Source organism: Fundulus heteroclitus, unplaced genomic scaffold, assembly GCF_011125445.2.
Source record: "Fundulus heteroclitus isolate FHET01 unplaced genomic scaffold, MU-UCD_Fhet_4.1 scaffold_53, whole genome shotgun sequence".
NCBI classification, from domain to species: domain Eukaryota; kingdom Metazoa; phylum Chordata; class Actinopteri; order Cyprinodontiformes; family Fundulidae; genus Fundulus; species Fundulus heteroclitus.
Genome location: NW_023396956.1, coordinates 1,297,917 through 1,321,425, shown reverse-complemented (window position 1 = coordinate 1,321,425; position 23,509 = coordinate 1,297,917). Strand labels below are relative to the sequence as shown.

Sequence of the window (23,509 nt, the reverse complement as noted above, 5' to 3'; positions counted from 1 at the left end):
CCAGTAATGCCATTCAAAAAGTTAAACTTGTATATTATATTGATTCATTACACACAGACTGCTTTTATTTAAAGTGTTTATTTCTTTTAATTTTGTTGATTATAACTGACAACTAATGTAAAAACCCAAACTCAGTATCTCAGAAAATGTTATTATTACAATACAAAAAAAAAAGTTTTTCCAGAAATGATGGCCAACTGAAAACTATGATCATGTGCAGCTCTCAGTGTTTAGCTGGGCCTCCTTATCCCTGGATTACTGCAGCCGTGCGGCGCGGCATGGAGTCCATCAGTCTGTGGCGCTGCTCAGGTGTGATGAGAGCCCAGGTTGCTCTGATTGAGGCCTTCAGCTCCTCTGCATCGTTAGATCTGGTGTATCGCATCTTCCTCTTCAACCCCAGAGATTTTCTAGGGGGTTAAGGTCAGGAGAGTGTGCTGGCCCTTTAAGAACAGGTGTACCATGGCCCTTAAACCAGGTACTGGGAGCTTTGGTGCTGGGTGCAGGTGCTGTTGGAAACTGAAATCTGTATCTTCATAAAGTTGGTCAGCAGCAGGGAGCATGAAGGGCTCTACAACTTCCTGATAAACGGCTGCTTTGACCTTTGACCTCAGCAGACGCCATGGCTCCCAAACCATCACTGACTGTGGAAACTTTCCACTGGACCTAAACGTGGATTCTGTGCCTCTCCTCTCTCCCTCCAGACTCTGGGACCTTGGTTTCCAAAGGAAATGCAGAGTTGACTTTAATCAGGGAACATAACTGTGACGACTCAGCAGCATCCAGTCCTTTTAGTCTTTAGCCCAGATGAGACGCTTCTGACTCTGGTTCCAGACGCCAGGGAAGCCACGGCTCAACCGGGTCTTGGTGGTTCTGGAAGCTCTGATCCAGCTGCAGTCCACTCTGTGAATCTCCCCACATTTCTGATGGGTTTTGTTTCACAATCCTCTCCAGGACGCGGTCATGCCTGCTGTCGGGCTTTTTTTACCACTTCTTTTCCTTCGCCTCTCTATTAATGCGCTCGGACACAGATCTCTGAGCAGCCAGTCTCTTTAGCAATGACCTTAGTGACTTGTCCTCCTTGTCCAGGTGTCCATTATCGTCTTGTGGACAACTGTCAGGTCAGCAGTCTTCCCCATGACGGCGTCGCCTACAGAACCAGACTGAGACCATTTAAAGGCCTTTGCAGGAGTTAATTAGTTAATTGGCTGATTAACCTGTAGCACCAGGCGTCTTCAGTACTGGACCTTTTCACAACATTCTAATTTTCTGAGATACAGGATTTGGGTAATTTCATTAGTTGTCAGTTATAATCATCAGAATTTAAATAAATAAACACTTGAAATACATCAATCTGTTTGTAGTGAGTTATTATAGTGCACAAGTTACCTATTTTGAATGGAATTACTGAATATAAATCAAATTTTCATGATAGCTCAGTCTGGTTTTGGTAAACAGCAGAGTACGGTAACCGCTGCTGTTAAAGTGGTCGATGGTATCACAGAAACAGTAGATAGTTGTAAATACTGCGCAGCGCTTTTTATAGATCTGTCAAACACATTTCACAAAACTGATCTCTCTAATCAGCTTCAAAATCACTGGAGCTGTTCCAGTCAGTGTTCGTCACCGTTCTGAAGTTAGTGCTTAATGCAGATTAAGGAAAGTCCATGCTTGTTTCTAATGGTAAACAGTTTCCTTCTAACCTTCGCAGGCTGTCAACTGTGCATGGGGCCGAAACCCAAATGGTCACATCCTGTAAGTATCTAGGTATTGTAATGGAAGAGAATCTGTCTTTTAAACTGCACACATCCAGAAACTCATTTCAAAGTTGAATTTGGGTTTCTTTTTTAGAAATAAATAAATTGAGAAAACATTTGATCCCTTCTACTTTTTTACTTTTGTTGGACTATGCAGACCTGCATAGGTCAGTTTTTAAAGAAATTGGATGCAGTTTATCACTGTGCATTGCTTTTTGTCACTGTTTGCAGCCATGGTGTACATCATTGCTCCTTATAATTGCACTATCTCCATCTCTGTATGCTCGTAGGCTCTCCCACTGCCGGACTTATCTACAAATCTATTCCTGGACTTCTACCTACATATTTATGTCTGCATATGTGCATAAACTTTAACCGATATGACCGGCGTTCTCAGGACTTCATCCTGATGCAGATCCTGTCAGAACTGAACTGGGAAAAAAGGTTTTATAATTCTCTGCCCCATCAACCTGGAACGATGCAGCACTGGAAATTGAGAACTATTTAATCTCTGGGGGAATATAAATCTTTTATAAATTAATAAATGAATGATTGTATGTCACTGCACTTTGTAAACTGATAATCTTACTGTGTGTTGTGTATTCAAATGTACATTAGAGCTGCCATCTTGGCCAGGTCAGTCTTGGAAAAGAGATTTTATTCTTAATGACTTTTTTTTTACCTGGTTAAATAAAGGAATCTGTTTTCTAATTATATGACCATCACCTGTAAATCTGTTATTTTTTTTCTGCTACAGTCTGAAAAAGCAGGACATGGTTAGTACTCACACTCTGCCAGGAGGAAGGTCCCTACAGAGAGAAAAACATACACATTAGTCCTCAGATTAAGCTAATGTATAAATGCTGAACTGAACACACATTGTTTTCTTACTTGTCAAATGTTGTTTTCACTTTTAGCTGATAATCCACTTCAGGAAGTTTGACCAAAAGTCTGCAAGAAATTGCGAAGTAAAAGGATTAAATCTTTACTTTCTAATGAATGTACCTAAAATAAAGGAAACTGTTTGGGGATTGGCAGGGAAGAGCTCAGATACCTGACTTTGGTGGTGAATTGTACTCCGGTCTTGATGATGAGAGGTTTCTGTGGATGTGTGGGCATGCAGGGCTGCTTCTCCACCACAAAGGAGCTAAAAACAAACCAGATGTTGCAGAACTTACAGGAAGTATTAAAAACTCTTAAATGTATCTTTAACTTTAAATGGCAGACAGTTTAAGCGCTATCTCAACTTTATAATATAATTTTCACAGATCGATGCTTTTCTGTCTGCAAAGAAAAAAAAGAATAAACAAATAAAAGCCATTTCCATGAATCCCTCCTTGCTTTGTAATATTTGCATTCTGTCACCAGACATCAGCAGAGTTTAGGTGTTAATTTGTCTTCTTCTTCCACTCAATAAGCCTCAGGGAGTCCAGCTAAACGGGGTTATAATAATAATAATAATAATAATAATAATAATAATAATAATAATAATAATAATAATAATAATAATAATAATAATAATAATAATACATTTAATTTAAAATCACCTTTCAGAACATTCAAGGACACTGAACAGAACAAGCAGGAAAGTAAAGATTAAACAACAAACAATGAAAATTACAGTTTTGAACATATGAGTTTAGAGTTTAGATTGAACTGGTAGAAGGTGTCGGTGTTACGGATGTCTGCAGGGAGAGAAAGGCTTTCCTCCCCATGGCATCTACTGGACCTTTTTGGTAAAGATTGGCCATGCTTTGTCTCTGGAATACCTCTTGATGAGATGGTAGATGAGGTATTTAACGCGTTCCTCCATCTGAGGTTTCTGTAGCGGTATCGGATCGCTCTCGTAAGTAACTTTGACGACCAGCTCTCCCAGTTTGTCCAGCTGCCGTTTTATCTGGAAGAGGCTCTGTGCTGTCAGAGTGAACCTGAGAGAGGAGAAGGTCGAGACGGTCAGCTAGACAACAAATTTACCCGACAACAGTGAGAGCAGATGTGAGTTTGATGCACCACGGCTGCAGAATGCCAACCATCCAACATGCAAAAATCACTTAAAAAACACTAATGGTATCCTTGAAGTCACATATAAAATATATTTTCTGGGTCTATTACTGTAGCTCAAGCAGGTCCGTTCAATGTATTTTTAAATAAGGGACTCGTTTTCATGTAAAACCATTCAGTGTTATAGTTTTGCCAAGAAAATATTTTGTTTTAATGTGTTTGTTTTATTTGCAGAGAATGAAAAATAATTAAAAACTATTGAAATTAATGTAACTGGTAATTAAAAGTTAAAACTACTCATCAAGCTAGCAAATGGCTACCTAGCATAGCCACATGTATCTTGTGGGTGCTAAACTGGTATATCTTCACAACATTTTGTTTTTGCACTTGTTCTGTCTAAGATAAACACAGATTATTTAAAATATTTTATTTTAAATTTATGGGAATGACAATAAAAACATTTGAACTTGATGCTAACATGCTAACAATCTAAAATATTTGCCACTGTCGCTAATGGTAGCCTAGCATAGTCAGTAGGAGGCTGGGAAACCTGTACATTCATTATTTTGTTAGTGCATTTACGTTGTTAAATGTACTAAAAAAAACAGGGTATGTATTTTCACTTAGACTTAAGGAAAATTTATAATAAATCCTAAAACTGCTCACCATACCAGCTAACGGTGACCTAGCATGAACAAATAACATTAATCATCAAAAAAGAAAAAAAGTTAATATTTGTGAACCGATTTGTTTTAAGAGAACACAGACTTTAAAGCAATAGAATAAAAACAGAAAAAAAACTGTTGTTTAAAATGATACGCTGAGTTTTCAAATGTTGCGCTACACTGATTTTCCGGTAATTTGGTTTGTTTATGGAAACTTTCCAATGGCTTTTATTTAAATTAGAGATTCAAGGTTATGTCTCTTTATACTACACTATACTATACTATACCATACTATACTATACTATACTATACTATACTATACTATAGCTATTAGACGATGTTGTCCATGATATTATTCTGTTTAACCACATAAAAGAGAACAATATACTTACTTGTGACAGTCGTTATTGGCAGGCCTCTTGGATGTTTTTGAAAAATGTATTTTGACTGCCTTTGGAAGCTCTAATTTGTTTGTTAAATCAGTGTTCAGGTAGCCTATGTGTCCAGGCATGTCTATCGTATTGGCTTGTTGCTTAAAGTTATTACTAGCAGCTGTTTTTGAAGCTCATTACCAACTTTGCAGCTGCTCCAGCCCAGTCAGCATGGGACCACCGATGGCGGCGATCTGCTGCCTGCGTTTCCAGTCCTGCAGCTCAGGTCTGAGCTGAGAGGTCATCAGGTCGTCGATCTCTTTGATTACCACATCCATTTTGGACAAAATCTCCTAAAAGGGAATGGAAGAACGGAGAATATAAACAGTTTTATTTTATTCAGATAGAACAATGAGACTTTATCTGTGAATATTCTTTGCTTACCTTCCTTTTGAAGTCAAGCCTGTTGAGCATTTCCTGTAGTCTTGTTATTCCCTGTTTTATCATGTCAGACGTTCTATCTGTTGATTCTGAAAATAATTGCATGGCATAAATATACACGGTTTTCTGGTCCTGAGGTTTTGATTCAGCTGTGGGTACAGGTTAAAAGACTAAATCATATTTAATCACTGTGACTGCAGTTCAGAGCGGTGCTCACCTCGTGACTGCAACGTCTTGTAGAAGAAATCAAAATCATCCTGCATGTCCTCAATGTTTTTCACAGCTTGGTCCATCAACTACAGACAAACATTTCATGTTGTTTAATCAAATGTAAAATTCTCCCAGGCTGTACATGTCTTAAATAAACTTCTTACCTGGACACTGTTTCTGATGATCCCCACTCTGTTGTCCATGTTCTTCTGTCTTTCAAAGGCCACAGAGTTCTGCAACGACTGTTCCAGCGCCCCCTGTTCAAAATGTTGAGTTATCTTCACTAATATATGGTATTTCTTCAGTTCTCTGGTGCCAAAAAAAAAAAACTTTAAGTTTTGGTAAAACTAGCAAAAACACACCAGAATCAGGCTATTCCCTGTTTTTCAAAGCAGTAAAGTAATCTTTTGAAAAATTTCTCACATAACGAAAGTCTGTCAAGGCCAAACACCCACTGATCTGAGGAGATTACAATAAAAAGAGGAATAACTTCAGCGTAAGGCTGCACAACACATCAAATATCTGTTATCACAATATAAATGTTAAACTGCCTGAACTGTAATAAATGACGGCTAAACACTAAGCTGCCATTCAGGCTCTGTGATATATTTGGTGACACTAGTAATTTAAAAGGGACATATACTGCTTTTCACATTGAAATCATTCAGTCGTGGTCTATATAAACTGAATTCCTCGTTAATTTACCCCCTCGTTCACCCTGTTCAGAGGTTTGTCTGAAAACAACTCGTTTTGGTGCCGTCTCTTTAAATCTAAAAGAGGCACTTCCTGCCCCGCCCCCCTCCAGGTCACAGAACGTTCCGCGCCGTTCGGCCATTTTTGTAGTCTGCTGGGGGACGGTGTGATGAGCAGCTGATGAATTATCCACTCGTAGCTTCAGCCAGACGAGACAGAAGGAGGTGAACTTTCAGGAGAGCAGGGGGAACTCAGGGGGATTTTAGATGTCACAACCATTACCTTGTTCAGAAGATGATTAAGAAATATGCTGCAGTATTCATCAGAAAGCGATGGCATTCTGAGGTGGAGGAGACATTATACTATTGATGCTGTCAAATAACACCCTAGGAATATCTTTGCTGTGACTTATAAGATTACTGAAATAGGAACCAGCCTCTTTCACTGCCTCATTTAGGGCTAAAATTTGATTTTGTCCCCTTTAAGGCAGCATAAAATGTTTCAAAAGATAAAGAGGGGGCAGAATGATGAAGAACCAACAAATACGTTGTTTTATTGCCAAAAGTGCAGATGACCGCCACTTTGTTTAAGTAGTTGGATAAACTGCTCATTGTCTTGAGTCTGTGTTTGCTGTCATGTTGTTATTGCACAGCACATTTTTCCTAATGCTGAGCAGGCCTACACCAGAACACATGGTAGACCGTACAGAATGCTAGAAACTGGATGGTTGTGTAGATAAAACAGACCATGTAACAGGAATATGTGCAGTTTCTTATTAACAACACAGTATAGAACGGAGTTAGTACTTCTGAGCATCCCAAATATCTTGCAATAGTTTTTCTTTTCTATCGGTCCTCTGCCAGTATTGTTCTGCCGATGTCCATGGATCACTTTATTAAATTAAAGCAACGGCAGCTTTTTTCAAACTTTCCTCAAGCTTGGTTTTAGCCACAATAACTTGTTTTTCCCACAGTGTCTGAGCTGAATGAAGCAGAGAGTGTTTGACTGCAGCAGCGGTCTGATTTTATATCCCTGTTTTTAACTTCTACAATCCACCAGCATTAGCTTGAAGTGACTTTTTATGGCACAACAACACGTTGTTAGGGAACAAACCAAAGAATGACTAGTAGTTTCAGCGGTAAAGCAGATGTGGTCCTCAGTTTTAAACCATCATGAATTAAAAGAGAATGATTATTTGTAGAAAAGTGGGATTTTCAGCTGCTTCCATTCACTGCCGTCATGTTTTGCACCCTTGTTGGGTAACTTTCTGTGATGGGGCTTGCTTTGTTGGTTTTTGGCTTTGTCTCTAACTGACATGGAAATTATATTTTCTATCATTGTGAACGACCCAGAAAACCAGTCAATTGTAAAATGTTTAAAACCAAAGACGCATTACCTGTGAATCTGTACTCTATACTGTATAACAACCTTAAATTATTACTTTAATTAATACATTTACATGAAATGGGCTTCTAAACCCCTAAAATATGTGATAACGTTTAAAGTTAATGGTTCCATATTAGGGGGATTTTTCTAGTTTCTGGTTAATTTCTGGTTATTGCAACATTTACTCGGAGCTCAAAGCTCTTGGTTTCTGACCCAGTTTGTTAGGAATGAAGCGGAACGGTTGGGCGGGTAAGCGATGTCTTCTTTCCTGGTCGCCCTGATTCACCAGCAGCAGCGGTAAAATCAGAAGTAGAGGGACTTTCCCTTCTGGGAAGACATTGAGACAAACCTGTTCCTGTGTGCAGGTGCTGGACAGGATCCGCCGCTCCTCCCTGAGGCAGGTGGAGATCACTCTGGCCATGGCCGTAGGGTTGGTCGTGTATTTCCTCTGGAGCCACATTCAAACACAAAAACAGTATTTTTTAAGTTAGAACAAACCGTTTGGCTCCTCAGAATCACTACTGAGCATTTTTCTCATGGATAAACCTCACAGACACAGGTTCACTCTCATCAACACCTACCGGTGGATCCAGGTACTGCAGACTCACTTCTTTACAGAAAACCCTGTTATTATCTTCAGCTGTCACTTTATGCATGTCGTATTAAATAAGATTGGATATGCCTCAGCGATGTTATCAAGGTGTTGTTTGTACCTGTGATACCTTTTGCTGTTCTTTTTATATCTCTCTCTGCAGGTGTAGAAGCAGACTCCAAGGATGTTATTTCACTCTCTATGTTTCCTCTCCTCTATTTTTGTCACATTTTCTCCCTTTTATCATTTTGCCTCATCTTTTCCTTTCTCTTTTCCATTTCTGTGTTTACAGACCTTGAAATAATCCCAAAAAACAATATCTAATAACATTTTTGCATATTTACATCAAGCGGAGCACTATGGTGAAAGAAGTAAGGCTCCGCTTGTGAAACTAAAATCTGTTGGACTCTCTTTGGCATTATTACAGCGATACTTAATGCTACGCCGACAGACAAGACACGATAAAAATAAAAAAGCATAAAAAAATGACCGAAGACTGACGCCATTAAAAGTTATAGATTAAACTGACGTTTTTATTTGATATGAAAGTTTTTTAGCTGAAACAAAAAGCTGACAGATGGATTAAAAAGGGTTAAAAGAAAATATGGATCACATTTCTGTGAATATTTCAGATGTTTTACTCACAAAAACATGTGACTGAGACCAGCTGCTTTGATAATTTGGTTATTATTAATATGAAATACTCTTTATATGGGTAAAGAAAAAACAGAGCAGATAAGTTACAAGCGCATATCATGCATTTACATTTTTTTTTCAGCTAGATAATCTTAGGGCAAGAAATTAAATCTTTAAAAGAATTATATAATTGCTTACAAGCCTGCAGCTCCAGTTATTTCCCACATTTAATTGGTTCAAGTTAGAGCCTGATTTAAAAAACAAAAACAAAATCACAAATAGAAAACTGCTTCTAAAACGTTAAGTAAAGAAATTCTTAACAGATTTTAACTTTTTTCAAACCACAAAGTATCACCTTTAATATACCAATCATTTACAATGTTAACTTTTAAACGCTAAAACTGCAACAAAAGCTATTTAAGTTTGTGGTTTTGAATTTTCCAACCTTATCCCCCCCCACCACCCGTAACTTATGCAATGCAGATGCTGCATGTTGTAGTCGTACTTGTAGCAGACTCGGCTCGGTCCGGCTCCATGTTGCTCTGTGTTTGCTCACCGCTGGCTGCTCCGCATGCTCTGCGTAACCGGCGTTGCTAACATAGAATAAAAATGACTAGATTGCCGTAACTGTATTGCTGTGTATGATATTGATGAAAAAAGAAATGACTGAATGACCGTAACGCTGGACCGGCATCAATCAGCCGATATCCGATCCAGCTAATTAGTCCATATGGAAGCAGATATCCGATCCGGGCATCTCTAACTCAAATGGCCTGTAATTCTGCATGATGGGGAAATATCCTGCTGCAAACTAATGTCAGGGAATATGGCGATGGGTTCTAGAATGTAGCATGTTCTCTTCCTTCTCCTGAAATAAAAACTGCTTCTTTATTGTTATATATCCCACATGCTAGCTGTACATGACCAATAACGAGAGCTCAGCGTGAGAAAAAACAATATGGTGGACACCTCAGCCTCACGTTGGTCATATTTAACACTTTTTTCATACGACAACAACAGCAGCTTGAAACTGATAACGGTCTTTATGATTGATCTATTTAACTTGTAATATACAGAGCTCTTTACGCCTGGTAAAGATGCAAAAAGCCTATGAATAAATCTTTCTTTTAAAGTACCTTAATGTGATGCTGAGTATTTTAGAAAGATACAGCCTTTACTTTCTGCACATTTGGTGCATCTGGGTAAAACTCCTCTTACCCAGATGCACCACTGAGCGCCACAGGAAATCATTCCTGCCTGTGGCTATCAATCTTCACAACCCCTCCCTCAGTGATTCTAACACCCCCCCCCCCCCCCCCCCTCTGTAACTGACATTTATGCATTCTTTGCACTGTTCTTGCACAAGTCACTATCACTTTACTTGGATTTATAGTTATACATATGTATATATATATATATATATATACACACACACACACACACACACACACACACACACATATATATATATATATATATATATATATATATATATATATATATATATATATATATATATATATAAAACAATGTGTGTGTATTCTGGAGCATGTAACAAAAGTAATTTCCCTCTGGGATTATTAAAGTATGTCTGATTCTGATTCTGATTCTGATTTATTCAGTGGGGGTAAAATGCTAGATTCCGTTAAACCAAATCACAGCTGCAGCCCTAATAATTTATTAAAAAAACATTCCTGTTTCTTAGGGAGACACTGATGTGACACAAAGGCCTGTTTCTGCTTCCATAAGTCCACAAAAATAAGTTTTAATAATGTAGAGGATCCACGCTTCTTTTTTCACAGGAGTGGCCCTTATTTGACAGTAAGCTGACAGGAAAGTGGGTTGAGAGAGCAATAAAAAGACAAAAAGAAAAGAAAAAGTTTGAGCAAAATGTGAACAGTGTGCACAAACCAGCTGATGAGGTTATTTGACCATATAAATCTGGTTTATTGGAGCAGGGACACTGATAATGCCATTGCTCCAGACTCATCTGGGAAAGCAGGAATAATGGACTTCCTAATGACTAGGAAGCAGTTTTGCCATGAAAAGGAACAATTAGTTTAAGCACTTTAAGCTTCCGATTGGACCGGTTCACCCACCACTAAGATGGCAGAACACCTTCATGCATCCGTTTCCCTCCACTTAACCAAAATATTGGTTAAATTACATTTACTGTAGTCACATTTTCTCAGATTCCTACAAGAACATACTTAGTTCTAAACAATTTTACAGTAAGAAATTTCGCTGTAAGTACAAACTTCCAGTTTAACAGGATAAATGGTGTTAAAGCTCCCAGTGGAGCAGTTGGTAGCACTGGTGCCTTGCAGCAAGAGGGTGCCTAGTTCAAATCCCAGCTTGGGGTCTTTCTGTGTGAACCAGGTACCAAAGGGCTTTAAGCATGCAGTTGTTCATCCACTGCTGAACAACCCTGGGCACAACTCCAATTTCAGACCTGTCTCCACATTTGCTTTGTGTAAAATAAGCATAAAATGTCAGAAATATTTAAGTTTTAAATAATTTCACAGTACAGAATTAGCTCTGTCCAGTGTTTTAAATAACATTTTATCAGCTATGGAGACCACGCTCTGCCTTTGACACAGTAGACCGTGATTTCCTGATTTCATGGCTGTTGTTGGACCACTTCTCTTCTGCCTGTACCTTTTGCCTTAGGCACCTTTTATGTCTGAAATGTGTCCAATTGATGTGTCCAATGATGATCTCCTTCGTCTTCTCCACGTTCAGGATCAGGCTGTTTTCTCTGCACCAGCCCACCAGCTGCTCCACCTCCTCTCTGTAGTCCTGGTCGTTGTCGTCTCTGATCAGGCCCACCACCGTTGTGTCGTCTGCGAACTTCACGATGTGATTGGTGGTGAAGCTGGGGACGCAGTCGTGTGTCATCCCTGAGGGGAGCCCGTGCTGAGGGTGATGACATCAGAGGTGTTCTGATGACCCGGACTGACTGAGGTCTGTTGGTGAGGAGCTTATCGTCGACTTCAGGAAGAACCGGCCTCACCACACTCCACTGCTCAGCAACAGCTCAGCTGTGGAGGTGGTCAGCAGCACCAAGTTCCTGGGGGTGCACATCACGGAGAACCTCAGCTGGTCTGTGAACACCTCGTCACTGGTGAAGAGGGCACAGAAACAACTGTACTTCCTGCGGAGGATGAGGAGAGCCCACCTGCCCCCGCCCATCCTCACGACCTTCTACAGAAGCACCATAGAGAGCATTCTGACCAGCTGTCTCTCTGTGTGGTGTGGAGGCTGCAGTGCCTCCGACTGGAAGAACATGAGGAGAGTGGTGAGGACAGCAGAAGGGATCATCGGGGCTCCTCTTCCCTCCATTAAGGACATTTAATCTCAGCGCTGCGTGTCCCGTAACATCATCAGGGACCCCTCACCCCCCCACCATGGACTGTTCTCCCTGCTGCCTTCTGGAAAGAGGTTCCACAGCATCCGCTGCAGGTCCACCAGGTTCTGCAAAAGCTTTTTCCCTGCTGCCATCAGACTGTTGAAGCTGCTGAAGCCATTTCAATTGTTTACACAAATCGCTGCTGCATCTTTATCCTGAAACTTGCTGCAATTAATTGTGATTTTTTTTCAAGCTGTATGCCAATGAACTTTCGTTCTGTACGCACTTTGTGCATACAAAATGACAAATAAAGTTGTCTAAGTCTAAGTCTAGCAGCCAGCTGAAGGGGTGTGCTGAAGCCCAGATGTTCCAGTTTTCCCACCAGATGCTGTGGGATGATGGTGTTGAACGCTGAACTGAAGTCCAGGAACAGCATCCGCACGTGCGTGTTCTTCTCCTCCAGGTGTGCCAGGCTCAGGTGAAGAGCAGAGGAGATGGCGTCCTCAGTGGAGCGGTTCCGTCGGTAGGCAAACTGGAACGGGTCGAGTGTTGGGGGGAGACTGGAGACGATGTGTTCCTTTACCAGCCTGTCAAAGCACTTCATCATGATGGGAGTCAGTGCAACAGGCCAGTAGTCGTTGAAACAGGTGACTTGAGGTTTCTTTGGCACCGGAATGATGGAGGCAGACTTGAAGCATGCTGGCACTGTGGCTTGGTCCAGAGAGGTGTTAAAAATGTCTGTGAGGACACCAGCCAGCTGACCTGCACACTCCTTTAGCACCCACCCAGGTATGTTGTCTGGACCTGGGGTCTGGGGAATATACTGTACTACCAATTAATAAATGTCAGGATTTGTTTCCTTTCTGATAACTTAATTTCCTTCTGCCTAACAACTTAACTTTGAATTAGCTTTTTTGTTCATACTGCTTAATCTAGTCCGTAAATCTGTCTTATTCTGTTTACGTGTTTTGCCGCTGTCACGCCCAAATTTGCCCATTGTTGGACAATAAATATATTTCCATATGCAAGGTTTTTAGTGTCCTGCACACTTTAGACTCTTCAATTACTAAAATTCTATTGTTTCTTCAAATCAGCTCCATGAATAATCAAGAGACAAAAAAAAAAAAAAGAATTAGCACATATTTAGCAGCCACAGACTTTCCCACAGCGGTATTCTCACCGCTATAATGCTTTTGCTTGACATTTACAACTGTGAGCGTGGTGTTGGTCTGAGCATCTGCCCATTCAGAAAAGCACAGAAACTTTCTTTGAGGGGAGAGGAAAATTTCCCCTCACCCACAGCAGTGACTAAGACTTCATCGCAGACGTTAGTGGAAAGTCAAAGGATCAGACGCACACCTACACTTTCAGGAGAGAGATGGTTGCCACTGATGAGCTCAGGTTTAGTTTGTTTTCGTGCTTCCAGCATCTACAGATCACAAGTCTACTTCCCTTTTCGCTTCTGGTTTTTACCTCTCGCTGCTGTGCTTTTAATGGAACGGATGCAACTCTTGGCAAGAGCAACAGAGATAATTTTAAACAAGACAGAATTAAAGTGTAAGCAAAAATACGACTCAAAGTCTCTGTTTTTGTACTTTTCATGTGTTGCATGGATCTAGATAGACACATGACAGCAGTAAACCACAAACACCAGTGAGTACTGCTCAGGAGGCTATGCTTCCTCTCTGACATGTTTACTTTGACACAAACATTCACATAAGAGCGGAAACAGCGGTGTGAGCCTCACGGGCTCGTTCTGCAAAGGTGAATATCTTTTCAAGAACAAGATAGATGTGTTCATGTTACTGACGTGTGCATCCTCAACCAAACATCCTGCAGAACTCCTCAACCAAACTGCATTCTCAGCATGAAATAACCTAAAACAGGGGAACAAAATCTGATCCATGCACATCTGCATTCAGGTGGATATTTACAACGTATTCTCTTAATTGGATAGTTGGGTTTAAGGGCAAAAACATTTCCTGATCCAACAATATTAGAACAAGAAACCATGTTTAAAGCTCATTTAAAGTCAACATGAACTAGATTTTACTTCCTTCTCACTTCTAGCAAGTTTGCACCAAACAGCATCAGCTACTTCTGCTTAATGTTTTAAAACCAAGCGTCGACAGGATCAGGCACGCGTCTGTCCTCCGCTCTGCCATTAAAACTTTTTTCAGTTTTAATGGCAGAGGTTTTGTGTTACTGCTCACAAAGTGCAGGAAGATTTCAACAGGAATAAATTGGTTTCTGTAAGCGTGACTAAATGTTTCATAGTGATGCTTACGAAAGCAAAGAGAGACATTTTTCCTGTAGACGATAACAGAGACAAATGTGAATCCAGACAGAATTATTCATGGGTTGGGAAACTAAATGATATTAAAAAGGAAAGTTTTTTAAATAAAGAAATGCATAAAAATCATTCCGTTGGACACTTTCAGCATCTCCTCCTCCTTTCCTTTGTAATCATCGACAACATGCTGAAATTTTATCAGTTTTAGAGACTTTTTCTTTGCTCCTTCTTTCTTCCAGTGGTCTTTTTACACTCGCTGCCCACTTTATTACACCCTGACACCATGGCCTCTAGCCTGAACCATTAAACGAAGGCAGGATGGATCTCTGCAGCCGTGTTGTTTCTAATGCAGCTGAAACAAGTCTGAAACAAGGAAGTGTTTGTCCAAACTGCTATCATCCAGTTTTGGTGGATCTGAGTAAATTGTAACCTCAGTTTGTTGTTCTTAGCTGATAGTGTCATCTTCTGTTGCTGTAGCTCATCTGGTTCAAGGTTTCACATGTTGACAAGCAACAAAACAGGCGTGCCTAATAAAGTGGCCATAGAGTGTAGATCAAAAATGGCCTTTTTGACAAAAAACTTTAGCAGCTAAGTTCAGATTTCCAGCCAAATTGTTGACTTTGTGAAGAAAGCATGAAATTTTGGTTGTGATAAAACAATTATAACTTGGCAGCATGAAAAAGATGGACCCAATAAATTAGCCTCACCTTTAAGTCGTCATGTTGGATTTAAAGTTTACGGTTTTACATTTTTTACTCATAACTCCTCTCATGTAGCTCATAGATTGACAATTAGAGTGGAAAATAAGCTTTCTATGCATATGTGTTTACAAATGGCATAGACGTTAGGGTCAACATTTAGAGATAATTTCCCCCAATTAGTCACATCTATGTAACTGAAATTGTTGGGCAAGATGAAAATTATGTCAGTTTTATATTTCAATCCTGAACACAAATTGGTACATTTACTGTATATTCTGATGTTATATTCAAAGTAAGTTTTGTCCCAGAATATCTTTTGGTTGGTGAGCATCATGTGATCTTTATTACATTTGTTTTTACAATTTTACTAACTTCGGAGAATACATGGTTATTTATGCATAAATATTACATTTTTATTGTGATTTTTTTATGTCCAACAATACTTTGCTACTTAAAGTCAGAATATCAAGTAAAACAATTGTGATTACAAAGACATTCTTTGGAAAGTTTCCAAAATTTGTTGAAAATTGATAAATGCGATTGTGTGATGTAGATGGTGAGCTGAACGTTTCTTTGTTAAATTTATCAATCGCTTTTAATTCATAATACCTTTACTTCCTTTGCTTTTTTATACTATGATTAAGACATTGGGAAAATAAATGTGCATGAGCATGAGCAATTTTAACAGTTCAAAATTTCACAATAATTAGCTGTAAACTATAGAATTAGCAAGCTAAAGTTCTCATTATTTTATCTGAGTTCTCTATCATTTTTATTTTTAAATCCTCAGTATATTTTCCCTGGCTCCTACACTGAATTAAAAAAAAAAAACATGGAGCCCATTTTTTTCTGAAAAATACTTAAGAATTTAAACGTATTAGTAATCTGAAATATTATTTTAAATGCTAATTTTGATTTATTCATTTAGGTTGCTCTTTCTTCATAAAATAAATCCAAAATTTGACATTGTGAAAGGCCTGCTTCTCTAGTTCTTGAGTTGAATTTGAATTTTGTTTCTTTTTACTTCAGTCTTGGTGGTGACCAGTTGTTGCTAAGATTAAAATTTATAGGGGTCAGATACTCCTTTTTATTCTGAACAAACTGGTTCATGTGAAGTTTGGACTTGAATAACAGAACCTTGTAGTAAATGATATAATTTATTCAGTGCATGCATGGTGATCTTAACAAATATGAAAAGAAAAAAGCATAAAAACTGGAAGGACCAGAAGAGCAAAGGAACCAAAAGCGTGATGTTCCTGAAAAACAACAGAAAACTGAAACTCCAGGTTTGTAAGGAAAGTTCAGCTCTCAAATGTAAAAACACAAAAGTGAAGTAGGCATCGTTTGTAAATTTTACCTGTAGCTGTTGCTGAATAATTTTCATATTGTGTCTTTGCAGGAAGTTCTGCTCCTGCATTCGGACCTTCTCCAGCTGGGTCTGCAGGTTGGTGAACATAACCGAAGCCATTGGCTCGTCGTTGACTGCAGAATCCCTGAACAACAAACAGATCCTTAGTTCAGAAAATAACAAGAAGAGGAACATGATTTACATAATGCGTAACAGAAACTTTAAATGATAAAGATATTTTGTGAGGTGACTTAAATGTTGTTGGACATTTGACATCTGGGAGCGACTGACCTCAGAGCCTCAAACATCCAACTTCTAACTGACAAAGGCCGTCACCACTATCCAATGTCAGTACTGTGACTTCACTTCAGTCCAGAAAGGGTGAGAAGAAGTTCATGTCTTTGAGGTGAGACAAAGAAATTTGACCAAGGAAATAAACTTGGCCATAAATTCTGTTATGGTTCCGGCTTTTATCTGACATCTATCAAGCTTCTGGACCTGGATTGTACCGTGACTAACAAGCCTTACCTAGCCCCTGGATTTTGTCCCCCATCTCGGTTCTGACCACCTGTATGTGACCCAACCCAGTCCCTCTGACCCGGACCAAGCCTCTGCCATCCTCCCTGACATCTCTGCAGTTTGCATTCAGACTGTCTGGTTTTTGTAAATAAACCCACTAAATGCAACATTGTCTGGTTTGAATGTTTGATTTCCTGCCTGGTGGCTCACAGCTGTATGGCACGACTGGGTGTGGAGCAGAAGTACGTTAGGGGTGATGCAGTAACAGCGAGACAGTGGTGAGGTGTGTGGGGTTTAATATGGTGGAGTGATCACAACAAAGTTCAGCTCCAAGGCCGGTCTTGTTTGCAAAAGAAAAGCAGCTGACAGACAAGGCCAGCATGAAGCCCTGTAGACTGTTTGCAGATGAGTTTGTGATGTTTAGTGAGAGCAGCTGGAGTTCTGACACTCTTTCTCTTTGCCAAGTTTCTGTGCTAAAAATATTAGATCAGGAAATAATTTCACAACAGTTTTTCTTTTGTGAAAATGATCTTATTAATTTAAACAAAAAAAACAAAACAAATATTTTAGAAGTGGAGCCTTAAACTAATAATTTTTAATGGCTGTTTGCACAGCCACACACCAGGAAGTCTGGGTAATCTCTTCGGTTTTTATTTCATCTTATTTAGGACTATTATTTCAAACTTTATCAAACTGCAATTTTATCTTAGGTTTTTGTTGTTCACCTGAATTAGGTTACAGATAAATGTAATCCGCTTCTTTAGAATTCAACACAATGACATTTCACCATCCTAAATGAGGCACACTGGTTGTTTACATCGTTAAGACATGATAAAAAGATGATGTAAAGATTTCTGTGTTTGTCAGTCACACCTGCTGAAGCAGGAAGAGGGTGGAGCAGACTAACCTGCTGGTCTGACTTTACTGGGAGGAGTGGGTTTTAGTTTCACTGTTCTAAGTTAGTTTAAGAGTAGCTGTCCCCTGGTTGAGTTTAGAGGCCCAATAAACCACAATTTAAGCGGCTCAGCTTAAATCTTTGACTCGTTTGCCACTTTCACCAATTCTGTGGTCTAATAATGAATTTATCATTTTTGTTTTAAAGGGGACAGATCATGCAAAATCCACTTTCTAACCTTTAAATACATCTTATTGTTTACTTGGAGTCTCTATGAGAGCAGAAAAGTAGAATGTAGTCTGTCCCTTTTATATTGTTTTATTTTTTAACAGTTACGTCACAGTATTTGCTGCAGAACTGCAAAACAAGGTCATGAATTCCCAGACAACTGATTTCCCAAATTCGCTATTTTTATTTCTCGCAGGGTTTGTAGTCCAAGCTGAAGGATGGCAAAGCTATAAATGCATACGTCTAAATGTGCAGTTGTTTATCACATCGTCCCCCAGCAGACTACAAAAATGGCCGAACGGAGTGGAACGCTCTGCCACCTGGAGGGGAGCAGGGCTGGAAGAGCCTCCTTTAGATTTAAAGAGACGGCACCAAAACAAGTCGCCTTAGAACGTGGGGGTAAGGGAGGAGCTGTGAGGCAAAAATAACAAGGAACTCAGACCAAAGCGTTGCACTTCCACTTTAAATAGACCACAACTGAATGATTTCAATGTGAACAGGAAGGTATTAAAAGCACGATATGTCCCCTTTAAAGGAGTTTCTGAGGAAAATTCACTTAATGACATACAATCCTGTTAGGCCACACCACAGATTTCCTTTAAGATTCAGTTCTGGATTCTTAGGTTTAAAAGTTTTAAACCTAAACTGACTGCTACCCAGAACTATTCATGATGTTTTCACCTTGACAAAAATCTGAGGTATAATTACACGTTTCACTGTGGGGATGCTCTTCTGCCTCTGGTGTGCAGCTTTTATACCAGCCTTTATGAAATGTCTGAAGAAAGTATTACGTTACACTGCTATGTTTTTCAGTTGAATATTACATTATTATGCGAGTGAACATTTGACTCGAGATAAAGAAAAAAAAACTAAATATCACAGTCTAAATGTTTTATAGTAGCTGCTGAGGCCCGTTACCCTTTATCTGTGGTGAACAGACAGGAAATGATGTGGAGGAGGTTGTAAACAAAAGCTTCAGGAAGTAATCAAACTACCATCCCAGTAAACCAAATAATCAGCTTGTTTTACCTGCTTTACTTTATTTTGATGAGATACTTAGTTCCTAAAACCCAATAAAAATAGAAGTAGAGGAATAACACGATGGTATTAAAGTCAGTGTGTTCTGCTTTTCAACGAGTCTCCAAAGATGTGGACAGACAAAGACGCAAAGCTTCTGCTGTCAGACTTCATACAATCACACAGATTTGATTTATAGGAATATTAATAAAATCTGTCAGGCAACACACAAACTGGGATGTTTCTGTGCTCTTTTATTACATTTAGAAAAATATATTTCATTAAATTATCAACAAAAGAACTCAAAGCAAATGTCCTAAAAATATCCCCAATTGCACAATGATCGAAGTTAAAGTTGGATTTAGCTTTATGTAATGCAATGTTTTTTTTCACGTTATTGATCAGATCAGGTCAGATGAAAAAGTCAAGTTTTTAAAAGAAATAATAAACTGACATGGCACCTAAAGGCACCACCCTACCGTTTGCAGTAGCTGGAACTGAACACACAAGGTTCTCAATGCAAGACAAATATTCACCACTGAGCCACAGCTGGATGTTGTTGACATTGTTTCTTTGTAAGATCATATCTGGTTAACTATGTATCTTTAGAACAGTGTCTCTTTTTCAATCTTTTTACCAGTGTATCTTTTGAACAATGTATCATTTTCACAGTGTATTTATAGGCAAGGCGTCTTTTTAACATTGTGTTAGAATTATTTTTACTAGTCTCTTTATCTTTTATTTTATTTGCTGTGTACATTGCATTTATCATTACAATTACAAATGGTTTAAGTTTTGAGCTTATTAAGATATTAAAGTGTTTTCTAATGACTGATATCTCTCCTATGTTACAGAGGCAAGAGGCAGACTCACAGTGAATTTTGTTTTTTCATCTATTATCTGTAATCGTGACGAATGCACCCAGCCATCTGTGATTACTTCTTTTCCTGAGAACTGAATGATTAACTGTTGTTCTGCCTAACTGAACCGCTAGTTTATTATTTTAAAGGTCACATTGCAGAATGTCTCCCCCCCTTCATTAAGCCCTGCAATGTGTTCTGTAACTAGGGTCTTCTGTGATAATAAAAAGTGAGTCTGAAGCAGAGAATGTTGCAGAAGAGTAGCAGAGATGTAACTGAACGCATCTCTCTGCTTCTCCTTGCAAGATTCAAAGAAACTAACCGCTGTTGTCTTTTTTCCCTTGTGTTGTTTCATGAATATTCTAGTTGTTTGAACCTGACACATTGCCTATTTCTCTCACTCTGCTGAGTTCTCCTACTGCTCTCCAATCTGCATTGATTGTTGTTATTTCAGCTTTTCTCTTCATAGAAGGTACACCTGGTCTGGTGTTCTGTTAGCTGTGACATCATCAGGGGAGGCAGATCATCCTCTACTACCATCTAATAGAAAGTACTCCTGGGTCAATGTGAGCTTCTGAGCTTTCTGTGTCTCTGCTCTGTCTTCTCTAACATAGAAAGTACTCCTGGGTCAATGTGAGCTTCTGTGCTTTCTGTGTCTCTGCTCTGTCTTCTCTAACATAGAAAGTACTCCTGGGTCAATGTGAGCTTCTGAGCTTTCTGTGTCTCTGCTCTGTCTTCTCTAACATAGAAAGTACTCCTGGGTCAATGTGAGCTTCTGTGCTTTCTGTGTCTCTGCTCTGTCTCCTCTAACATAGAAAGTACTCCTGGGTCAGTGTGAGCTTCTGTGCTTTCTGTGTCTCTGCTCTGTCTTCTCTAACATAGAAAGTACTCCTGGGTCAATGTGAGCTTCTGTGCTTTCTGTGTCTCTGCTCTGTCTTCTCTAACATAGAAAGTACTCCTGGGTCAGTGTGAGCTTCTGTGCTTTCTGTGTCTCTGCTCTGTCTCCTCTAACATAGAAAGTACTCCTGGGTCAATGTGAGCTTCTGTGCTTTCTGTGTCTCTGCTCTGTCTTCTCTAACATAGAAAGTACTCCTGGGTCAATGTGAGCTTCTGAGCTTTCTGTGTCTCTGCTCTGTCTTCTCTACCATAGAAAGTACTCCTGGGTCAGTGTGAGCTTCTGTGCTTTCTGTGTCTCTGCTCTGTCTTCTCTAACATAGAAAGTACTCCTGGGTCAGTGTGAGCTTCTGTGCTTTCTGTGTCTCTGCTCTTTCTCCTCTAACATAGAAAGTACTCCTGGGTCAGTGTGAGCTTCTGTGCTTTCTGTGTCTCTGCTCTGTCTCCTCTAACATAGAAAGTACTCCTGGGTCAATGTGAGCTTCTGAGCTTTCTGTGTCTCTGCTCTGTCTTCTCTAAGCCCCAGTGGGTGGAGGCAGATGAGCGTTCACACTGAGCCTGGTTCTGGTTCTGCTGGAGGTTCTCCTCCCTGTTAAAGGGGAGTTTTCCTCTCCACTGTCGCTTCATGCATGCTCAGTATGAGGGATTGCTGCAAAGCCATCAACAATGCAGACGACTGTCCACTGTGGCTCTACGCTCTTTCAGGAGGAGTGAATGCTGCTTGGAGAGACTTGATGCAACCTGCTGGGTTTCCTTAGAGAGGAAACTTTCTCACCAACCTGCAGGATCTGATGGAAGCTGACTTTGGAATGAGACCTGAGGGGAGTCTGGAGAACTGGGATCTTTTAAACAGCGACAGCAGGTTAAGCTTGGCTGATCTCCAGCTGTTAACATTTCAGGCAGGATTCACCAGGAATCACGTGACTGCAAACAATCTAAGATCACAAGAACTTCCGCTCTAGTTGTTGTAATCTAGGTTTAAATGTTCTAAAAACAAAAACACTGATTTCAGCTTTCAGTCCTCCTCAGTTACTGTTTTCATTATTCCACATTTAGTTACATTTTTTATTAGCAGCCAAAACAATATAGAGGTCAAACTATTTTATTAATTTATTTATTTTCTATCTTGGACATGTTCATTTTCTTTATTTTTTCTTAAGCAAACGCAGCAGCTGCTGTGGTCAGACTGGAAGAGAGCCACTGCCAAGCTCCAAGCCCAAGAATAACTCTAAAATGAGCCTGGAAAGTGACGGTGGATGGAAATAAAGTATTAATAAACATGAAGGATGAACTGAGACTTTTTATTTACATATTGAAATAACTCAGATTTATTCAAACTGAAAAATTCTCTGAAATGTCCTTCTGGAAAATGACAACAATAAAAATAATAAAGATAATAATACTGCTTCCAAGTGGCAGAAAGCAGACGTGTGTTTAAATGCAGAGCGTGCAGCAGAATGCGGAGCATGAAGGACGCCCAGCCGGACTCACCAGTCCTGGGACTCGATCCAGCCAGCCAGGCTCTGTCGGATGTCCATGGGGAAGTTGTCATCGTACAGGTAGTCCACCTGCTCCAGGAGCCTCATCTCCAGCTGCTGAATCTGCTTCCACTGACTCATTCTGCTCGTGTTTCCAGACCAAGAGACTCTCCAAACTCTGCGTTGGGGCAGAAAGTCCAGGTTCTGGGAGGGTTCCTCTACAGAGCTGGATGTGCTTCTCTTCAGCCGTTACTGGAGGCGTCAGAGGACTGTTTTCCCGTCAGTCCCTGTCACCATGTGCGCCTGCTTCTGTCAGGGACTTTCAGTTTTACAGAGTGCTGAGTTCAGGAAGAGAGCGCATTTACTGGCTGCCGCAGATCAGCAGGAAACCACCCCAACCCCCGCCATCCAAGCAACGAACAGACAGCAAGCACACCTTTCACTCTGACTCACGTTCAATACGCTTTATTTCCTTTAACTGTTTCAGCTTGGACAAAACACAACAGCTCACTGTTAAACAGTAAGGTTTAATTCCTAAAACCTTATCCAAAGACAGAGAGAAAAACATTACATTAACATTCCAGAGAACCTAAAAACTAGCTCATCCCCAGAGGTGGTAGTAACTCAAACATTTATTCAGAAACAGGAACATCTAGGAGTAGTTTTACTGCAACCTACCTTTCTACTTTTACTGGATTACAATCTTTGGGCCCTCTACCCACCGCGGGTCATCCCTGACTGCGGGGTCTGTCCGTCTGATTCTCAGCCGTTGTAGAAACATCTTTTATCATGAAAGCATTGTGGGAATATTTCTGTTCTCAGCTTAACTGGATGTTTTTCAGTGTAACAGGCTCATCAGTAGCTACTTCACTCCAACAACCTGCGACATATCAGGCATTGTAGGATATATTTCCTGGAGTAATCATGCTGTGGGAATACGGTTGGCTCTTTTTCCTTCTTCATCTCTATTTAAAGGCTCTATATCAGGCTTTTAATCCTTCCAAATCAACTATGGGCATACATGTGATGAAATATTTCCTTTGGCACTACAGAGTATTAATTTATTATGAAATCTTAGTTGTTTTCTGGTGCTAATTTTCTAACCTGACACTTGCCTGCATTGCGATGTTGCCTCGCTCCATGTGGGGGCGCCGTAGAGCCGCTGCAGCATGGCTGTG

At 39.9% G+C, this 23,509-nt stretch overlaps 1 protein-coding gene across 2 annotated transcripts in view; it reads right to left on the bottom strand.

Annotated features, from left to right (window-relative positions):
• stat4 (signal transducer and activator of transcription 4) overlaps nucleotides 1-23,240 on the bottom strand; it is a 30,626-nt gene extending 7,386 nt beyond the window's left edge. The window contains exons 1-11 of one of the 2 annotated variants that reach the window (XM_036132725.1): nucleotides 22,345-23,240; nucleotides 16,450-16,585; nucleotides 7,871-7,969; nucleotides 5,607-5,699; nucleotides 5,450-5,528; nucleotides 5,236-5,321; nucleotides 4,993-5,144; nucleotides 3,524-3,682; nucleotides 2,809-2,901; nucleotides 2,646-2,705; nucleotides 2,543-2,563 (exon numbers count right to left, since the gene is read on the bottom strand). In XM_036132725.1, coding sequence (XP_035988618.1) covers nucleotides 2,543-2,563; nucleotides 2,646-2,705; nucleotides 2,809-2,901; nucleotides 3,524-3,682; nucleotides 4,993-5,144; nucleotides 5,236-5,321; nucleotides 5,450-5,528; nucleotides 5,607-5,699; nucleotides 7,871-7,969; nucleotides 16,450-16,585; nucleotides 22,345-22,472 — 1,106 coding nt within the window. In that variant the 5' untranslated portion in view covers nucleotides 22,473-23,240. The remainder of the gene's footprint in view (nucleotides 1-2,542; nucleotides 2,564-2,645; nucleotides 2,706-2,808; nucleotides 2,902-3,523; nucleotides 3,683-4,992; nucleotides 5,145-5,235; nucleotides 5,322-5,449; nucleotides 5,529-5,606; nucleotides 5,700-7,870; nucleotides 7,970-16,449; nucleotides 16,586-22,344) is intronic. The other variant, XM_036132724.1, reaches the window with a different exon arrangement.
• Nucleotides 23,241-23,509: the final 269 nt, after the last annotated feature.